The sequence below is a fragment of the Pleurodeles waltl genome, chromosome 5 (genome assembly GCF_031143425.1).
Source record: "Pleurodeles waltl isolate 20211129_DDA chromosome 5, aPleWal1.hap1.20221129, whole genome shotgun sequence".
Lineage (NCBI taxonomy): Eukaryota > Metazoa > Chordata > Amphibia > Caudata > Salamandridae > Pleurodeles > Pleurodeles waltl.
In genome coordinates this window covers 1511709210-1511727834 of record NC_090444.1, presented here as the reverse complement: position 1 = coordinate 1511727834, position 18625 = coordinate 1511709210, and the positions used below count along the sequence as shown (strand labels likewise).

The 18625-nt window shown below is 45.8% G+C and overlaps 1 protein-coding gene across 2 annotated transcripts in view; it reads left to right on the top strand.

Annotated features, from left to right (window-relative positions):
• Positions 1-18625, top strand: part of MCPH1 (microcephalin 1) — a 1086437-nt gene that overhangs the window by 109789 nt on the left and 958023 nt on the right. Inside the window, exon 8 of one of the 2 annotated variants that reach the window (XM_069235811.1) lies at positions 2809-4146. In XM_069235811.1, coding sequence (XP_069091912.1) covers positions 2809-4146 — 1338 coding nt within the window. Of the gene's footprint in view, positions 1-2805; positions 4147-18625 lie in introns of both variants that reach the window. The other variant, XM_069235810.1, reaches the window with a different exon arrangement.

Below are 18625 nucleotides of genomic sequence, written 5' to 3'. Positions count from 1 at the left end.
TGTTTCCCGTCAGGTTTGTGGACTACTTTTTCTCTATTTTCGCAGCGTGATCGCGCTTGGCAGAAGTCGAGCGCTTTGCTTATTATCGACCCTGTTACACAGTTAATTGCACTTTTGCTGATAGGTTTCATTACGAGTGAACTGTAGCAGCGCGATCACGCTGTTTTTCTCGTAAACTATATCCTGTTCAACAGTCTTGGTCACCCTCCCCCTTAAGTTTTATGTTATTTTGTCAATGGTATTTTTACTTGTGCTATATCGACCTTAAAAACTGAGTGAGTTTCAACTGCTTTTGTCTACAATGCTATCTTCATAAAAGTTTCATCATAGTTCGATTTCCTGCTGAACTCTGGTTGTCTACGGTACAAGTGAATCGTGTTACGTTCACATCGGTCTTGTTATCTGTGCTGCTGGTCTCTGTAATACAGCACGCCTTGCTGACTACTAAACTGACTCTTTAGAGTCTGGTGAAACGGGCCAAATTGGTATGTGGGGCATTTTTTATTTTCAGTGACATTTTTACTTGCTGATGAACTGTGAATAAACAGGCCGAGGGAAAGCATTTTTACACAAATGTTTTCCCCGGCATTCAGTTCTCTATTCACCCTCATTACTTGGTGGAATAGTTACATTTACATTAAACCTCAATTTCCTATCACATGTATCACATTGTGGAAGTAATGGAAAATGTTGTAGCGTTTATTAGAACCTCTTTTGCAAGGGTAGGGTTGGGAAAACAAATTACTATATCTAGATTGTTGGCACGAAGTCCGTTGTGCCCGCATTTTAGGTTGTCATAGGGGGCTCGTAGGTGGAGGGTATGTTTGCCTGCCTTTGTTGGGTGAGTTGGCCATGTGCTGTCAGTTTTGAACAGGTAGTAATAGCATTTTTGATCACTATATGCCCTCACCTTTGAATTGGTCCCATAATTGAGGGGCAGGCAATGAACATTAGTTTCATGCCTGACAGTATTTGTCTTATTAGCACCACTCTAATATCAGTCAGCATCTTGAATAGAAAAATAACGCTTAATGGAAATTGTCCACATCCTACAATGAAAAAGCAATTCCAAATTCAAATAAATAGACTACTGTTTAGTCACCTTACGGTTCATTCTTAAGCGGCCAGGACGGAATTTTAAATACATATCTGCTCTTGTGTAGCACGTGATGGGAACAAATGTTATAGTAGCAGAGAGGGAATGATTCATGAACACCACTTTTTGCAATACAGATTCCCGGGCTAGAGCACTGCTTGATCCAAGCCACTTAAGTGGTATTTGGCTACACATGACGACTTCTTATTTCGGGTTGTTGAACGGCATTGAATTGACCAGATTTCGAATAACTTGGGCCTCTGGGTAAAAACAAGTGACTTATTTTATCAGTGTTGTGACTCCAGGCTTGATCACATTGATGGGAATGCAGAAGCTGGCTTCCAAAAGACACAAGATTGGAAAGGGAGAGTGAGAGAAAATAATAAACCAGGCAGGAAGGTCAGTCCTCGAATTCGATCCCAGCTGTGCCTCTTTTTTTAGGTCAAGTGGGCAAACTCTCTGACGTGTTCTAATCTATCGTTGGGCTTATAACCACGCCCACTGCATGCCCATCACTATCACTCGTTTGTTGGTTTGCCTTTCAAAAACCCTTTATTATCATTGGTAAATGCTTTATGTTTGTCCCTCCTTGGGGCAGTTGTGTTATCACCTTGGCCATCGACCCTGTTACATAGATAATTGGATGATTGCCGATATGTTTGACTTTGAGCGAACTTTTTTCCTTTTGTCTCTCTCCTTCATGCTGATGCTCATGGCAGCCGTGGCACTTTGAATCGTCTCTCTTATGTCAACTGTTTTACTTGTCATTTTCAATTTAAGTGGCAAGAAAAGTCCAATTAGGAATTTACAAAGTTAAAAACTCTAACTTGAGCAAACGCGAGACCCATTGCATTGCAAATGCTTGTTATTTATAGGCTCTGTTCCAGAAACAGTGGCGACTCAGTCTCTTCACTGTGTGGGTTCATGGGCCAGTTATCAGTTTTCTCAACACAGAATATAAGGGGGCATGTAGTAATTATGAAATTCAGGTGTGTTTTGTGTGTGTATTTATGTGTACTGTACTGTCTGCAGTCACTGTTTCACATTGTGACAGCTTGGATTATCAGTTTCTTGCCCCCTTTCTCTTTCTTACGTATGTCGACAAGTCTGATGTTGAGTTATAATATATTTTACTTTTTTCTTGGAGTTTTATAGCGCTCTGTGTTGTTAATTTTCGATGCTTCATAGCTCTAGAGGTTAGTACGATTCTGGATGTTGGGGCAATGGGAGGAGGTGTAGTACAGTGGGCGCCAGGTGAAGCTCACGTAAAAGCTGTCCACAGCCCTTCAGTTTTCGTTCCTTTCCAGAACTAAGTGTTGTTTGGCTCTGCCCTCAAGGTTAAATTGTGTATGTCCCACAGCCTGAGACCCTGAACTTTAGGCAATCTCCATGTTTCGTTATTTGGTGCCATTGTTGGGTGATGAGGTTTATGTTGGTATGGGCAAATTCTGTTGCGGGCAACATATTGTGTTCGTTTTTGAAGATTTTCTGGTCTTTTTTCCTCTGCAGGCCTCGTATATATTTATATAAGGGTATTTGTATTGTACGAACATAGCTTCGTGGACAGTACAGAGGATTTTTAACTTCATCCTAACTTCTATCAAGATTGAATGTAGCATTTGAATGGATTTACTTCCCTTTAACATGCTTGTTTGATGTTGACATGACATTTTTGCCAGCTATGGTTATTGTGCTGCTCTTTATTGCAGAAGATGTCATCAGTGAAACATTGAATTCAAGCTTTGAAGACTTGTTCGGAAAACCAAGAAACATCAAAATGAAAGCTGTGGTTTTGTATAAAGATGACAATTGTGCATCAGCATTAAAACTCAATAGGGAGCATACTTCGCCGCCTTTGCCTAGCCCCGATCCATTCCAGCTCACCCCAGTGAAAGATAAGAGGACCCTTCCACTCGGAAGGCCGAGCCTTGTCGGAGAAGGAAATGAACCATCCGTCCTAGAAAAGAAACGGCTGTTTGAATCTTCAGCAAGTAATGCAGTACCTACTGAGGGCATGTCCTCAAGCCCAGTTGTACTGAAAAGCGATAATACGATCTGTGACACTCCATCACACGTGAACACAACGGAAAAGAATAGAATAAGTAGTGCTTTCAAATCTGCATGCGAGGTTTTTTCTGAACATTTTACAAATGAGGAAAGTCGTGACTGTTTAACCTCTAACGGATTTGGCAAGAAACCTGTGAGAAATGTAAAATCGACATCTAGTTTAAAATCGACAGCCTTAACATCGGCCCAATCCAATATGAAAAAGTGTATTTTACCGGAATTATTGACCCCACCTCCAATGACCTCGAAGAGCTCAGACACCAAAAACAAAAAATTTAGTTATGAGGACTTTTTTTCTGCTCCTAAACAAAAGAAAAATAAAAGCATTTTGAATCGCTTTTCTTTGGGTGCGCTGTCACGTAAATCACCAAGTCCTCCCCCAGTGGTAGCTAGGAAACAACAGGCTTTAACTAAAAGAAGAAGATCAACAGAGGAGAGTGATGACGTGATTTCCAACCAGAGTAAAAAAAGATCCAGAACCTTCCAGATTCGTGTTGTTCCTCACTCCAAACTAAAGATACCCACCTTAAAGGGACAGTCTAAATCTACCTCACCTTTAAATGGTTTGCCCAAAAGTAAACGACATGATAAACCATCAGCTGTGAGCTACATGACGAATGATTCTAAGAGCAGCACGAAAACATCCCAAAGAACTGAGGTAGTTTGTACATTGGTTCAGCCCAGCAGCAGCAAGGTGCCGAATATGAATACTCGTTCAACTCAAGCGCACAGTTTTTCAAAAACATTGGAGTCAACGGTGTTTACACCACCTCCTGTTAAAGAGAAAAACAAACAAGCAAACATGGTAAAAGAGATATCTGTAGGAAGTATTGCTTCTTTACAATCTTCAGACTATACACACGATGGAACTGAACCAAGTTCAATAGAAATACCAGCAAGTACATTGACTTTAATTCATTGCACAAAGCCGGGAATGAGCACTGGAGAAAAAAAGGAATTTCCAATAAAAAAGCTCAGTCTGAGTATGTAAGCTGTTCTTTTTTTTCTTAGTAATGTAATTCTGTTATAAAATGGTTTAATGTGAAGGTATTTCGATGTGGATGTACTTTTAACTTTTTTTAAGGGCTGCTTTTAACTGTGCAATAATAGTTATTTAGCATGATAAAAACAATACTGTGATTTACTCAGGTTTTATTTAGGAAGGTGGCTTTTACCACCTGTCCATTTATCGTAACAACTATGACTTTTTTTTGTTTTTTTTTGTTGCAATTTTCAACTCACTTTCCCATGCAGAAAGAATTTACTTTATAAATTGTGGTTTGGTCATTTCCTAAACTGTTGACATTTGTTGTTGTCCTATTTAAAAATTATCAACTAATTATTAAATGACATTTGCAACATGATGCAACTCTCTCGTTTTCTCATTGTCTTTGACCTGTGTGGTTACTGGTTACATTTACATTGATCACTGCTCACAGAAATTTGTAGAAAAAACTCTGGATTGGACATGGCCGCCTTTTTCTGCTTTTTTCCTGTTAGTCATGATGTGCTTCTGAGTGAAGGGTTCAGCACATAGTACAGATCATTTATTGTATTGCTCTGCTCTTCAGTTTATTTACATAAAATGTATAATTTTGATATTTGATGCAATCAGGAGAAGGTTGCTTCTTTGTTGAATGTAAACGCGAACTGGTGACCATGGGGATTTCTAAATATGGTTCTTACAACTTGCTGCAGAACACCTGTGAAACAAGTGCACACCATGAGGTTAGCCTTGGCCCGCCGTTTGGTATCTTGGATAAACTCAAAAGCTGACTGTAGGAAAGTGCCTCTTTTTACATGGTTACACCCATTGTTTGTTGTCTGATGCTGTTGGTTTTATGATTGTGCACTGGGACTCAGGCCACAGGCCCCAGTGAATCGAAATTGGTTATACTCCTAGGTGGCATATTTAACTTATCTATAAGTTCTTGGTACCATATACTACAACATTCACCCTGGGCCTGCAAATTAAATGTCACTAGTGGACAGCAGCACCTATTGTGCCATCCGCTACAGTGACAGTATAAACATGGTTTCAGGACTACCATTGTCGACTTACCAAAATAATTCTCTCTAAGTGGCCCAAACCCTTCCTTTTAAATATTAATTTCACTCATATGTAAGTGTTATAGTCCACAAGGCAGGGTGCATGGTATTTAAAAGTAGGGTCTAGCACCTAAAAGCTAATTTCAGTGTAGCAAGGCTGGCTTCCTTAGGCACTTGGATGTACTACTAAATCTAATAATATTGCTGTCGTCACACAGGAAAAATCTAGAAATGTCGTTCTTGGACTAGCCTTTGTAATATGTATTACAAATCAATTCACTGGGGAAGTCAGATTTGTAATAAATATTAAGGAAAATATAAGTTTAGAAAGTTACCTTTTCTGTACCTAGAGTCTCTGGAAGCTAGTTTGCATTAGCCTCCAGCTGCTACAGCTCTCTGACTGTTCACACCCTGAACAAGATGTGAAAACTGCTCCCAGAGCAGAGACAAAGGCCTGGGTGTGGCAGGTATTTCTGTTCCTCTGACAGGATGAGCATTGGGCAGTGCCCAGGAATTTAAATTCAAAGGGGCCTCAACTGTCACAGGAAGGTGTTAGATGACCTTTAGACGGGCCTCCTTCTTTGTTCCCCCAGCCAAAAATGCTCCTCCTTTCAGTGGTGAGGGAGCTGCACACAAAACGGGTTTGATGTGACCAGAGGAGGGGTTGCTCATTACCATGTCACACCTCTGGATGGGCACACAGGAACTGCAAAAGGGAAGAAGGGTTTTGCAGCATGGATCCTTTTCTGTATTCACATGCTGTGCATCTATTCTGCCGATCCATGGTATTTTGCCCTACTTCTGTTGTTTGTGTGTGTGTGGGTGCGCACGCGCCTTCGGACATCATTTAGTGGTAAGTCATCCTTTGTCAACTGACTGGGGACTTCCTTTGCATGGCCTCCATCCTTAGATTGTTTTTTGCCATTGGGTCTGGAAATGCACCGGAGGCGCACCAAAAGATCTTCAGAGATCCCTAGAGAAGAAAGATAAGAGCACCGAAAATCACCAGAGGTGAAGCGTAACATTGAAGCCCAGGAGTAGAGGTCCCATCGACCCCAACAGGAAGGGGGATCCCGTTGCTGGAAGAGATGTGGCTGGATAATGCAGAGGAGAGGGACAGATAAGGGATATGGAGAGCACCCCCTTTAAATTCTGTTCAAACTGCCACCACAACTTCACGTAGAGACATCCGTTCAAAGTCTGCAACCTGGGTCTTCCGACAGATCACACAAGACTTCAAAGCCTTCACCAAATTCTTATCAAAGAGTCTCAAGACCAGATTGAAGTAGCGACTCGCACATTGTGGCATGTCTGGCACTAAGAAACCACAGGAATCCCTGAAGGACCTGGGTCTTTCCAACGACAATGAAGAAAACAAAGAAACTGAGCCAGCACAGGGAGGAGAGACATATACTGAACACAGCATTGTTGATGTTGAAAGAGTAGAAGCCATGAGGAAAGCATTGAGGAACTCTGAAAAGAACAAGGTAACAAAACCCTGACTACCAGCACCTTCCAGATAAGTTCCAAAAGAGAGTGAGAGCAATCATCCAGGAGAGCAAGAACAACCCCAACTCCTGCCCCAAATCTGTTCTGGATGCAGTGGATACAGCAAGATGTTCATAAGCACCACACTGAAGAAGCACGCATGGCTCAGGGTCTCCGGCTTTAAGGCTGAAGTGCAGGCAACTGTCCTAAACATGCCATTCACAGAGAGGCTCCCTTCAGGACCGATGTGGACAAAGCACTCAAACAAATCAAGAAGGACAATGAAACGGCAAAGGCCATGGGAGCCTTACAGTTCTGTGTCCTACAGGAGGGGGCACCTTCAACAGCAACCCAACAACAACACTTGCAGCATGACTTCATCCAACAACTTGCAAAGCAGCCTGCTTAGCAGCATTGGCAACACCTGGTGATGCAGCCCTTCCTCTGGAAGACCCCAGATGCAAGAGGCAATCCGCATGGGGGTTGGGGTGGGGGTACAAGCAATTGACTCGAATGAGCAACTACCTCACCATATAACACCAGGAGGGGGGGAGAATAGGAGGATTCCTTCAGGAATGTAGGTCAGTCCCCTCAGACAATTGGATCTTAAACATACTAAGACACAGTCACTGCAAAGAACTTCCCAAACCACCGACTCCTGTTTCCCCCAAAGACAAAAAATGCTATGGAACAGGAACTCTCACAGTTGTGAGAGTTGACCAAGGAACTCATAAAAAAACGAGCCATAGAGAGAGTCCCACAGAGTGAACCAGGCAACAGTATCTACTCAGCATACTTCCTGTAACCAAAACAAGATTTAACACTGAGACAAATCCTCAACCTCTGGGACCCAAACAAGTTCATAAACAACATTTCAAAATGACAGCTTTCAGGAGGTGATCCCACTCCTAGGAAGGAGAGACTATATGGCCACTTAAGACCTAAAGAACGCTACCTACATATACCAATGAATCAGAGGCACAATACATACCTCAGATTCCTCAAGGAAGTAGTTCACTACCAATTCAGAGTGCTACTCTTTGGGATACAATGCACACCAAGAGTGTTCACAAAATGCCTGGCAGCAACCCTGAGAAGACTGGATATACATGTCTACCCATACCTGAACAACTGGTTGGTGAAGGGAAACTCGAAACAAAAACACAGGGACCCACAAAGAGTCTTCAACACGCTTCAAAAACCCTTTTTTCTACCCTAAACCAAGAACAGTCATCACCACTCTCTGAGAGTGTGAAGGTGTTCCTGACAGCAACATTGGACTTAAGGAAAGGGCAAGCATACCCAATCCCCAAGTGGGCATCAACAGTGGCTGAACAAACTCTCCTTTACCAGAAGGGAAGGTCTCAGACAGTGGGGACTGTCATGAAGCTGTTGGGCACGATGGCCTCATGCATTCCCCTCCTACTACATGCAAGAATGCATATGCGACCCATTCAGGAATGACTCTGTAGTAGATAGACACAATCCACATGGAGCTATGAGGGTCTAGTGGTTGCCACATCAAGGATTCAGAAGGAGATAAAATGTTAGTATAGGGAGACCTCTCAAGCTGCGAGCTCCCACAGTGACAATAACAACAGATGCACCCTACAAGGGCTTGGGAGCACACATGAGGAATCTGAAGATAAGAGGTCTCTGGAGCCCTGTGGAGCAGTGAAACGCATAAACTATTTGGATGTAAATACTGTCTTCCTAGAACTGAAGCCTATTGAGGCGCAGTTGAAAGGGCGGACAGTGCTTATACAGATGTACAACATAGCAACTCTATTCTATCTCAGCAAGCAAGAAGGAACAAAGTCATTCCCACTGTCAAAACTAGTACAGCAGATATGGAAGTTGGTGATCCAACGGAACACTACCCTGATAACATAACACCTTCTTGGCAAGCAGAACACTGAAGCAGACAGACTGAGCAGGCAAGAAAACACCTTCCATGAGGGGGAGATAAAGCAGGAAGTACTGAACAGCATGCTCAGACAGTGGAGAATGCCGAGCACAGACCTGTTTGCAAACGCTAAATGCTGAATCTTTGTGTCTAGGTTTCACACCACCAGTCTCAGGTGAATGCCCTGTCGATATACTGGTCAGGAAGGTTTGCCTATGCCTTCCCACCAATTCCACTGATCTCAAGAGTTCCAACCAATGCCAGACAACCAGGACAGTCAGTCGTACTGATCACCCCACAATGGGCCAGACAGAAATGGTATTGTGATCTACTGGAGATGTCCAATGGACAAATCATGCCAGTCAAAGGAACTCAAGATCTATTAATTATGCAGAATGGGGAGGAGTGTCTCCCATAATCAGTTTCACTCAACCTAGCAGTGTCTCCTGAATACTTAAAGTTTGGGCACCTTCATGACAGAACTATTTGAACCAATGCACAAGACAGAATTGAAGTTTTTAACCACAAAGGAAGCGTTCCTAATAGCGATCATGTCACTCCACAGGGTTGGCGAGCTGCAAGCAGTCACAATCCTAGAACCATATCTTCAAATCCATAAGGACAAGTTCTGAGAACGAACCCACAGTTCCTACCAAAGGTGGTATTGTCTATTCATGTCAAGTAAAGCTCAAACTGCCACCCTTTTTCAGGACCCAAAGACTCAACCTGAGAGGATACTTCATACCTTGGGTCATTGAAGAGCACTCGTGTTCTACCTACAAGAGACTTAAGCAATCCATAAAGGGAACCAGCTCTGTCTTCTTTGCCAAGTGTGCAATTGTGGGGAAGACGTAACCCCAACGCACCAGGGCACACTCAGTCAGGAAGAAGGGCACAATCCTTGTATACCTGGCAAGCATACCACTTGCTGACATCTGCAATGGTGCAACCTGGGCATCCCCACACAACTTCCCAAAACCTTACTGTGGACGTCCATTTGAACAAGGAAGCACAGGTGTGACAAAAGTAATATAACAGCCATTTGTCAGTGCCAGTCATAAATGTGGAAATCTGGGCCAGGAATAAATGTGGCACCCCTGGAACCTTCTTCAAAACACTCTGGACCTGTGGAAGAACAGAAGAAGAACTGCACCTGCTGTTTGAGTACTGTGAGGAGATCTGAAGGGCTAGGCCTGCTCCCTCTTGTACCCACGACAAAGGCATAGACTCCAGTAGTCAGTTGGTTGACCTCCTGTTAAGCTACACAACTACAAAAAGCCTTTTCCTGAAGAGCCCAACTATCCAGTTCCAACAGGACTGGCCCAGTTCCCTGCTGGTGGCTTCTGCTGTAGTGAGTCTTAACCCCTAAGTGCTGTTCCTGAGATCCTGGGATCTTTGGCTGTTTCAAAGTGTACTCACCCTAACATCCTAAAAAACCTGGGACTTAAAAACGATTTGGCTCCGGAGGACAGGGGCAAACCTGCCAAATCGATCTGACCAAGGTGCATTTCTCCTGCCTGCAGCTTATCTGCAGCAGCAAATCGGTTTCAGGAAGCTGAATCGACCCCTGCCCAACTCAGAGAGTTTTAAGTGGCCATGTGCCTAATTTTCAGGCAGCCAGACGCCGCTGGAGTGCCTTTGGCCCCTGTAGTGTCTGAAGTGGCCTCTTCGTGTTCCACGTCAGCGGCTTAGGCTCGGCATCAAGGGGCACCCATGGATCCAGTCCTGGATCCGGACCGACACCGGTCGTACCACCCTGACCTTCCCAGATGCCGGTCTAGATGACGACGCTCTCACTGATGCACGGGTGGCGCCATCCCGGTTCTCATTGCAGATGCCAGCTTTGCTTCCTATGTCTTATCCTGAGCCCCTTTCCTATGGGCTAGTTTTCGGTAAGAAATGGGACGGGACGCTGGACCCTTTAGAACACCAGCTCCGATACTCTTTGGATTGACGTACAGACTTTGAAGCCAGCGGATTGGATACTTTTCGAGATTCTGGCATGCTTTCTCCCCTTACCATGGCTGCAGAGGAGGGAACTTCCTATTAAATGTTGGTGAGAGGAGTAGCTGAGGTCTTGGATCTTGAGTTGCCTTCACTGGCTGTCAGGACTAAACTCCTGACAGGTGCTTCAATCTGGAGCTTTCTCCTCAAAGGCGATACTCCCCTTTTAATGAAGCCCTTACAGATGTCCTCCTGGGTATCTGGTCCAAACCCAGCACAGGTGCTCCTGTAAAAAGGACAATTGCTCGTTGCAATCGCCCTGCTCCAGGGAACCCAAGCTTTCTGATGCAACACCCCACCCTTGAGAGCTTGGTTATCCAAGCCTCTGCTTTCCAGGGCACGTTCCTTTCCGCACCTCCGGATAGGGGATCCAAAAGGTTGAACACACTTGGGAAGAAGATTGTTTCTTCCACCAGCCTTGCATTGCGGTCCGTGAAAACAGCAAGCCTTTAGGGCTGTTATTCCCACACGCTGTAGGATATGGTTGAGCACGTGCTGCCACAGGTCCCGCAAGAGGCCCAAGCTGTACTCTCTCAGGCAGTTGCCGATGGAAGAGCAGCAAAGTTCACTATCCGTTGTGGACTGGACACAACCAACTCGCTAGGAGAGCGGTTTTGTCGACAGTGGCCCTGAGGTGCCACGCCTGGCTTTTTGGGTGATGTCCAGGCTACTGTGGTGGACATGCCCTTTGATGGCACCTGCCTCTTCGGAGACAAGGCAGACACAGCGTTCGAGCGCTCCAAGAATTCTCGTGCTACAGCTAGGACCTTAGGCCTCTCAGGTCCCTCATCCCCCTAAGTCAGCATTTTGTCCCTTTTGTGGCTACGGAAGGGGCCTTCAACCACATCCATTCACAAACAGCCACTGTGCCTCGCATGCTGCCCAGCCTCTGCGTGGCTGAGGGCATGGGATCCACCGATCCCATGGATCATTGAGTCAGCTGTCTGGCCGGTCTGACCTGGACACAGGAGACTGGATGGTAGCATTGGACTTGCAGGATGCTTATTTCCATATTGCCCTCCTGCCTGGCCACAGACATTATTTGCGGTTCCTGGTAGGCCACAATCACCTTCAGTCTACCGTGCTCCCCTTTGGCCTTACCAGCGCCCCTCAGGTGTTCACCAAAGTGATGGGGGTGCTTGCAGCTCATCTGCGCAGATCAGTGGTTTTGGTCTTCCCCCATCTCCATGACTAGCTGTTGAAGGCGGACTCTACCCAGGCTGTCGTCTCCCACCTTCAGACTGTGGTGGATCTCCTGTATTCGCTGGGGTTCACTATCAACATGCCAAGTCACACCTAACTCCCTCTCAGACGCTCCATTTCATCAGAGCTGTTCTGGGCACAGTGCAGTTTCGGTCTTATCCTTGCAAGCGGAGAGTCCAGGATATTCACACTATGAGACTGAGGCTGCAGGGCCTCATAGTCTCCTGCTAGTGACATACACCAGATGACATAAGAGGGCTCTGCAGTGAGACCTGATGTTCCAGGAGCACAGCATCAGGGTAATCTCTCCAACAAGGTTCAGATCTCGGAGAGAACTGCACAAGATCTGCATTGGTGCTTAACAAACTGCGATTGGGTCAGAAGCAGATCCCTCTCCCTTCCTCAACAAGACCTGACAGTAGTGACAGATGCCTCACTCCTAAGAAGAGGCGGCCACCTGGGAGGGGTGGCGATCAAAGGCATCTGGTCTCCAGCGGAGTCAATAAAACACATCACCCTGTTGGAGCTTTTTGCGTTCCGACTAGTATTGAAGGCATTTCTTCCCTCTGTCAAGGAAAAGATGGTGCAGGTGTTCACGGACAACACCACCGCCATGTGGTATTGAAGCAAGCACGGCAAGGTTGTGGACCCTTTGTCAGGAGGCTCTGCACCTCTATCTGTGGCTGGAACAACAGGGCATATACCTGGTGGTTCAACTTCTGGCAGGTGCTGTGAACATCAGAGCAGACAAACTCAGCCAAAAATGTCTACTGGATCACAAATGGTGTCTTAATCCGAAGGTAGCGCAAGGTCTCTCAGCATTGGGGAGAGTTTTGGTTAGATCTGTTCACCGCTGCTGAGAACGCATAATGTCAGCAGTTTTGCGCGTTGGAGTTTGCAAGGCAGCTCTTGCTCAGAGGCACTTTTCGTCTCGAGTGGTGCTCAGGCCTCCTGTATGTCTTTCTGCCCATGCCACTCTTGCCCAGAGTTCTCAAAAAGATCAGGAACAACTGGGCACAAGTCATTGTTGTGGCTCTGGACTGGGCTCAGAGAGTCCGATATCCCGAGCTACTGAACATGGCCATCAGTCCTCTGATCAGACTGCCCCTTCGGGTGGATCTTTTGTGTGCAGCAGCAGGGGAAGGTTTTTCACTGGAACTTGTCCACTCTCCACCTTCTTGTGTGGAGATTGCACTGCCGCATTTGAAAGCTTACTACCTTCCTCCCTAAGTCTGTCACGTTATTCTGGCAGTCAAACGGCCCTCCACCATGACAGTAGTACAACTCTTCATTCTTTCCCCTGTCCAGCAGGTCTCTGCTATGGACACTTCTAAAGAGTATTGGCTCTTTCTGCCTTCCTGCAGCTGCCTGATCAACCCTCATTGTTCAAGTCCTTTGTTCAACATAGGTTCCTAAAGGGTCTTGTTCATCTTTTCCCTCCTTCAGCATTAATAGTGCCTCAGTGGGATCTCAATCTGGTCATAACACTCATAATGTTTGCTCCCTTCGAGCATCTGCATAATTGTCCACGCAGGATTCTGACTTTGAAAATAGCCTTCCTTGTGGCAATTACATCCGCCCCCAGAGTAAGTGAGCTGCGGGCCTTATCATCTAAGTTGCCTTACCTCTCTGTCTACCCTGACAAACTGGTGCATCACTCATGAAATTGGTTCGCAGGCCCACCTCCGGGGACGTATTGCCTGGGTATGTATTCAAAGGCAAGAAATCTGCAGCTAAGTCTCTATCAGATGAGCAAATTCATTATCTTCTGTAACGCCTTATCTGGTAGGGACTATTTCTATCAGATTCCTTACCAACCCCTCCATCCTTCCCACTCTGCAAACTGATTTCTAGGTTTAAGGCTGACCCCTTTCAACGCCCTAGTTGTTCACACCAGTGGTCAGTGCATTTCATGGTTCTGCACTTCTGGCTTGGAAAGACATGACAAGTAATTGACGTCAGCACTCCTGGCTGGTGCCTTTATAGGTACCACAACTTCTTCCCGGCACGCGAAGTCACAGCCGCCGACGCACACAGAGCCAATCAACACCACCTAACAGTGTACAGGGATACTGCTCACGAAAATCTTCTGGATCCAGAATGACATCTGGGAAATTCAAAGTAATGGAATTTGTAACAAGATATAGGCCCTCATAACAATCCTGGCGGTCAAAGACTGCCAGGGCTGTTTTGTCGGAAGCACCACCAACAGGCTGGCGGTGCTTTCCTGGGAATTATGACAGCGGCGCTTTGCACTGCCGGGACAGGCGATTTCCCGCCACATTGGTCCTGGCGGTTGTAATCCCCCAGGGCAGCGCTGTCCAGGGGATTACAAGTCCCCCTCCCACCAGCCTTTTCATGGCGGTATGAACTGCCATGAAAAGGCTGGCGGAAAGGGGAGTCGCGGGGCCCCCTGCCACTGCCCCATGGAGCTTTTCACTGTCTGCATAGCAGACAGTGAAAAGCACGATGGGTGCAACTGCACCAGTCGCACAGCCGCAACACCGCCGGCTCCATATGGAGCCGGCTCCCATGTTGCGGGCGAGATCCCCGCTGGGCCGGTGGGCGGAAACCAGGTTTCTGCCCGCCGGCCCAGTGGGGATCTCAAAATAGACACGCAGGAGTGCGGCTGCATTGGCGGCCGCCCGGCGGTTTCAACTTGGCGGGCGGTGCTTTCTGCCCGCCAATGTTGAAATGAGGGCCAATGTCTTTACCAGATAAGGAGTTACCGTAAGTAACTAACTTGTTCGTCAGACACGGACCTCCAAGGGTGCTCGTTTACTTTTCTTTCCCTGACGTTAAAGTAAGAGGATTTATGTGGCAATCTTCCTCCACTCCATGCCACTGCACTCTACTCTGAAACAATCTACTCGATGCCACTGCATTCTATGCCACTACTCTCTACAGCACCATACTATACAATACTCAGCACCACTCTATGCTACTCTACTATGCACTGCCCTATGCCACCACACTCTGTCTCTCGACTCTATTCTGCACTCTGTGCCACTCAACTCTACTCTGCGCCCCTTCCCTCTGCATCACTCAACTCTACGCCACTCCACGTCACTGTAATCTACTTCACTCTGCAGTCTGCCAATACACTCTAGACCATGGGTACTCGCAAAAATGTTCCCAGGGGCAAAAAACTTTGATCTGTGACGTGCCTGAGGGCCGCATTTATGCCAGGGCAGTGGCGGTCGGGTGGGGTGGCTGGGGGGATTCGTGGTAAGGTAGGTGTAGGAGAAGCAAATTATATACATCTAGTGGCTGAAATAGACAATGGGAAACCAGAAAACCTGTAACTAATCCCGGCTTACCCACTTTTCCAAATTGTGTGATCCTAGACAATTGTTTAGTCTCACTTTTCCTCCTTTTTCTGCATTATCACATTTAAGATGACCTCGAAATACATGATTCATGGTGTGCTGCACAAAACCTGCTTCTATGTTTGATTTATTAAAGTGTAATGTTGTTCATGTATGATAGGAGCCCAGGGCACCCATAAAGCGCACATACCAAGTGACTTGTCTCTTTAATTTACTATTGGTGTTGTTCTCAGGGTTAGGGAAATAATTAATGTTTCCAAATTTATGTTTGAAAACTATCACTTTTAAATGGATACATCTCAATGCACTGATAAAATAAATTGTATTATGGCGAAAAGGTTCTGCATGTTAACTAAATACACTTTTTTAATTTTGAAGAGGCTGTCTTAGTTTTACACTTGTTTTGCAAGATGTCTTTAAAAATGAAGGCTTTTCTAAAGTTAAGTGCAGGAGTCCCTAGTTACTTCCTTTCTTTAAGACCAATTGAGCTTGAAATAAATGATTGTGCATGTATTTCATATTGTTATTGTTAGTGCAGAGTCGAGCAAATAGCTGCCCAGTGCTCCTGTTGCTCCAAGGGCCGCATGTAAAGGTCAGAGGGGCCGCATGAGGCCCGCGGGCCGTACTTTGAGTATCCATGCTCTAGACCAATGCACTTTACTCTGTAACACTCGCCTCTATGTCCCTGCACTATAAGCCAGTCCACGGTATGCCACTCTAATCTACTCTCTACTAGTGGCACTCTATGCCACTTTACTCTGCACCACTTTCCTCCATGTCATTACACTCTATGCCACTCTGCGCAACTGCACTTAACCCGGTACCACTCAAGACACGTCTCTCTATTCTGAAACAATCTACTCTACACCACTCTGCGCCACTCCACTCTATGCCACTGCACTCTGCACCACTCTGGTCTTAACCAGCGCATTTTGGGCTAATGCACTCTACACAAGTGCAGTCTGTCACTGTACTCTATGCCACTGCAGTCTACTCTGCATCACTGTACTCTAGTCCACTACTCTGTGGCATTGTACCCCACTCTACACCACTGCATTCTACTACTCTACTCTGTAGCACTGCACTCTTCGCCACAGAACTCTACACCTCTCCACTCTGCACCACTGCACTCTGTGCTGCTGCACTCTATGGCACTATACTCTACTCTGCACTACTCTATGCCACTGCATTCTATGCCACTTGACTCTACTCTGCAATCTAGGCAGCTGCACTCTGCCACTCAACTCTGTGCCACTTCCCTGCATTACTCCACTCTACACCACTGCCCTGTATGCCACTGCACTCTGCACCACTCCACACTAATGCACTCTGTACCACTGCACTCTACTATGCATCACTCTAACCTATGCTACTGCACTCTACAACGCTGAATTGTATGTCGCTGAATTTAGTGCCCTGCATTCTACGCCACTATAATCTACAACACTCCATGCCAATGCACTATACCAGTCCACTCTCCTCTGTGCCTCTCCAGTATATGCCACTCTACGCAATTCCAATCTATGGCACGCCAATACCCAACACTCTCTGCCACTTCTCTCTACAACACTACTCCACACTTTGCCATTCCAATCTACGACACTCTTCTTTATGCCACGACAAAGCCAATAGCTCTTGCATAGGTGCAACCTAATGGCTTTGCCAATGCTTAATGACTAGTGCTATTACTACCTGCAATGAGCAGAGCAACCAAACCCCCCAAAAATCTTACACATAGTTGTGAACCTGCTGCGAGGCCACTACCCATGTATGAGGAGGTAAACCAAATGTGCCAGGGTACTATCAAATGAAGAGTTGAGGCTAACCCCACATACAAAACCTGTGGTCCTTAACACACAGACCTTAACATAGTAGTGACTCTTGTAGTTGAGGAGATGTCCCAAAATATTAACAATGTAGTCTTAAATCTAGCAAAAATGATGATCAAATTTTTTTGGGTTAGCATCACTTGGTCCAATTCCAGTTGTGAGTTATTCTTAAACCTAGAAAACTCCATGTTACCTACTAAATTTCTATATGTATTTTGTCAATTTAAATGAAAACTGTTAGTCCTAAATATTAGCACATGATGTGTGAATAATCGGTGAGTTGTACACAGGTTTCATGCATTGTTTATTGCCTCGCAAGTCACAACACTTCTTAGAGCAAAGAGGCGACATATTGGGTCTGTTTCAGCTGTCGATTTACCAACTTGATCAATGCAAAATGGTTATTCACCATTTTGGTGAAAGGCTAGTTTGATGAATAATTAAGCGATATTATGCTGTGTCAATGTAGAGCCCCTGAAACCAATAGTGAGTCAACTTCTGAATGTTTCTTTAGAAAATAGGTCAATTGTTATTTTTAAACTTGTTGGAAAATAATTTGAAAAATATGAAGATGTAAAATAGGGTATATGAACAGGTTCATGTTAGGGTATTCTGTTTTATATGTGTAGAAAAATGGCTCCTTGTTGCAGTTACCCCCCTACTTTTTGCCTTATATTGATGCTGACTTGACTGAGTGTTCTTTCACTAAAAATGTACCATTGTTTCTACAATTGCCACATCCCTGGCACACAGATAAGTACCTTGTGAAAGGTACCACTGGAACCAAGGGCCCTGTGACTAGAGAAGCTCCCTAAGGGCTGCAGCATGTGTTGTGCCACCCTAAGGGACCCCTCACCTAACCATGCACACTGCCATTGGATATTGTTTGTTGGTGGGGAGAAAAAGGCAAAGTCGACATGGCATCCCCCTCTGGGACACAGTTCCATAATGGCTACACTGAATACTGGGAAGTTTGGTATCAAACATCTCAGAATAATAAACCCACACTGATGCCAATTTTGGATTTATTTACAAAATGCACACAGAGGGCATCTTAGAGATGCCCCCTGTATTTTACCTAATCCTACAGTGCAGGATTGACTGGTCTGTGCCAGCCTGCCACTGAGAGACGAGTTTCTGACCCCCTGGGGTCTCTGGGGCCAGATATAAAGCCTGCACTGGATGGAGGTGCTTCACGCCTCCCCCCTGCAGGACCTGTAACACCTGGTGGTGAGCCTCAAAGGCTCAGGCCTGGTGTTAAAAATGCCCCTAGGGCACTCTAGCCAGTGGAGATGCCCGCCCCCCAGATGAGCCCCCACTTTTGGAGTCACCCTCCCCAGCCGGGTCCACCCCTAAGGTGACCAGAGCTGAAGTGACCCCCTCCTTGAGAAATCCTCCATCGAGCTTTGGAAGAGTAGGACCAATAGGGATAGAGATGTGCCCCTCTCCCCAGAGGGAGTGGGCACAAGGTGGGTGTTGCCACCCTTAGGGACAGTAGCCCTTGGCTACTGCCCCCAGACCCTGACACACCCCTAAACTTAGCATTTAGGGGTAACCCTTAACCCAGATCATCGGGTTCCTGACGACCTACAAAGAAGAAGGACTGCTTAACTGAAAAGCCCCGCAGAGAAGAAGGAAGACGACAACTGCTTTG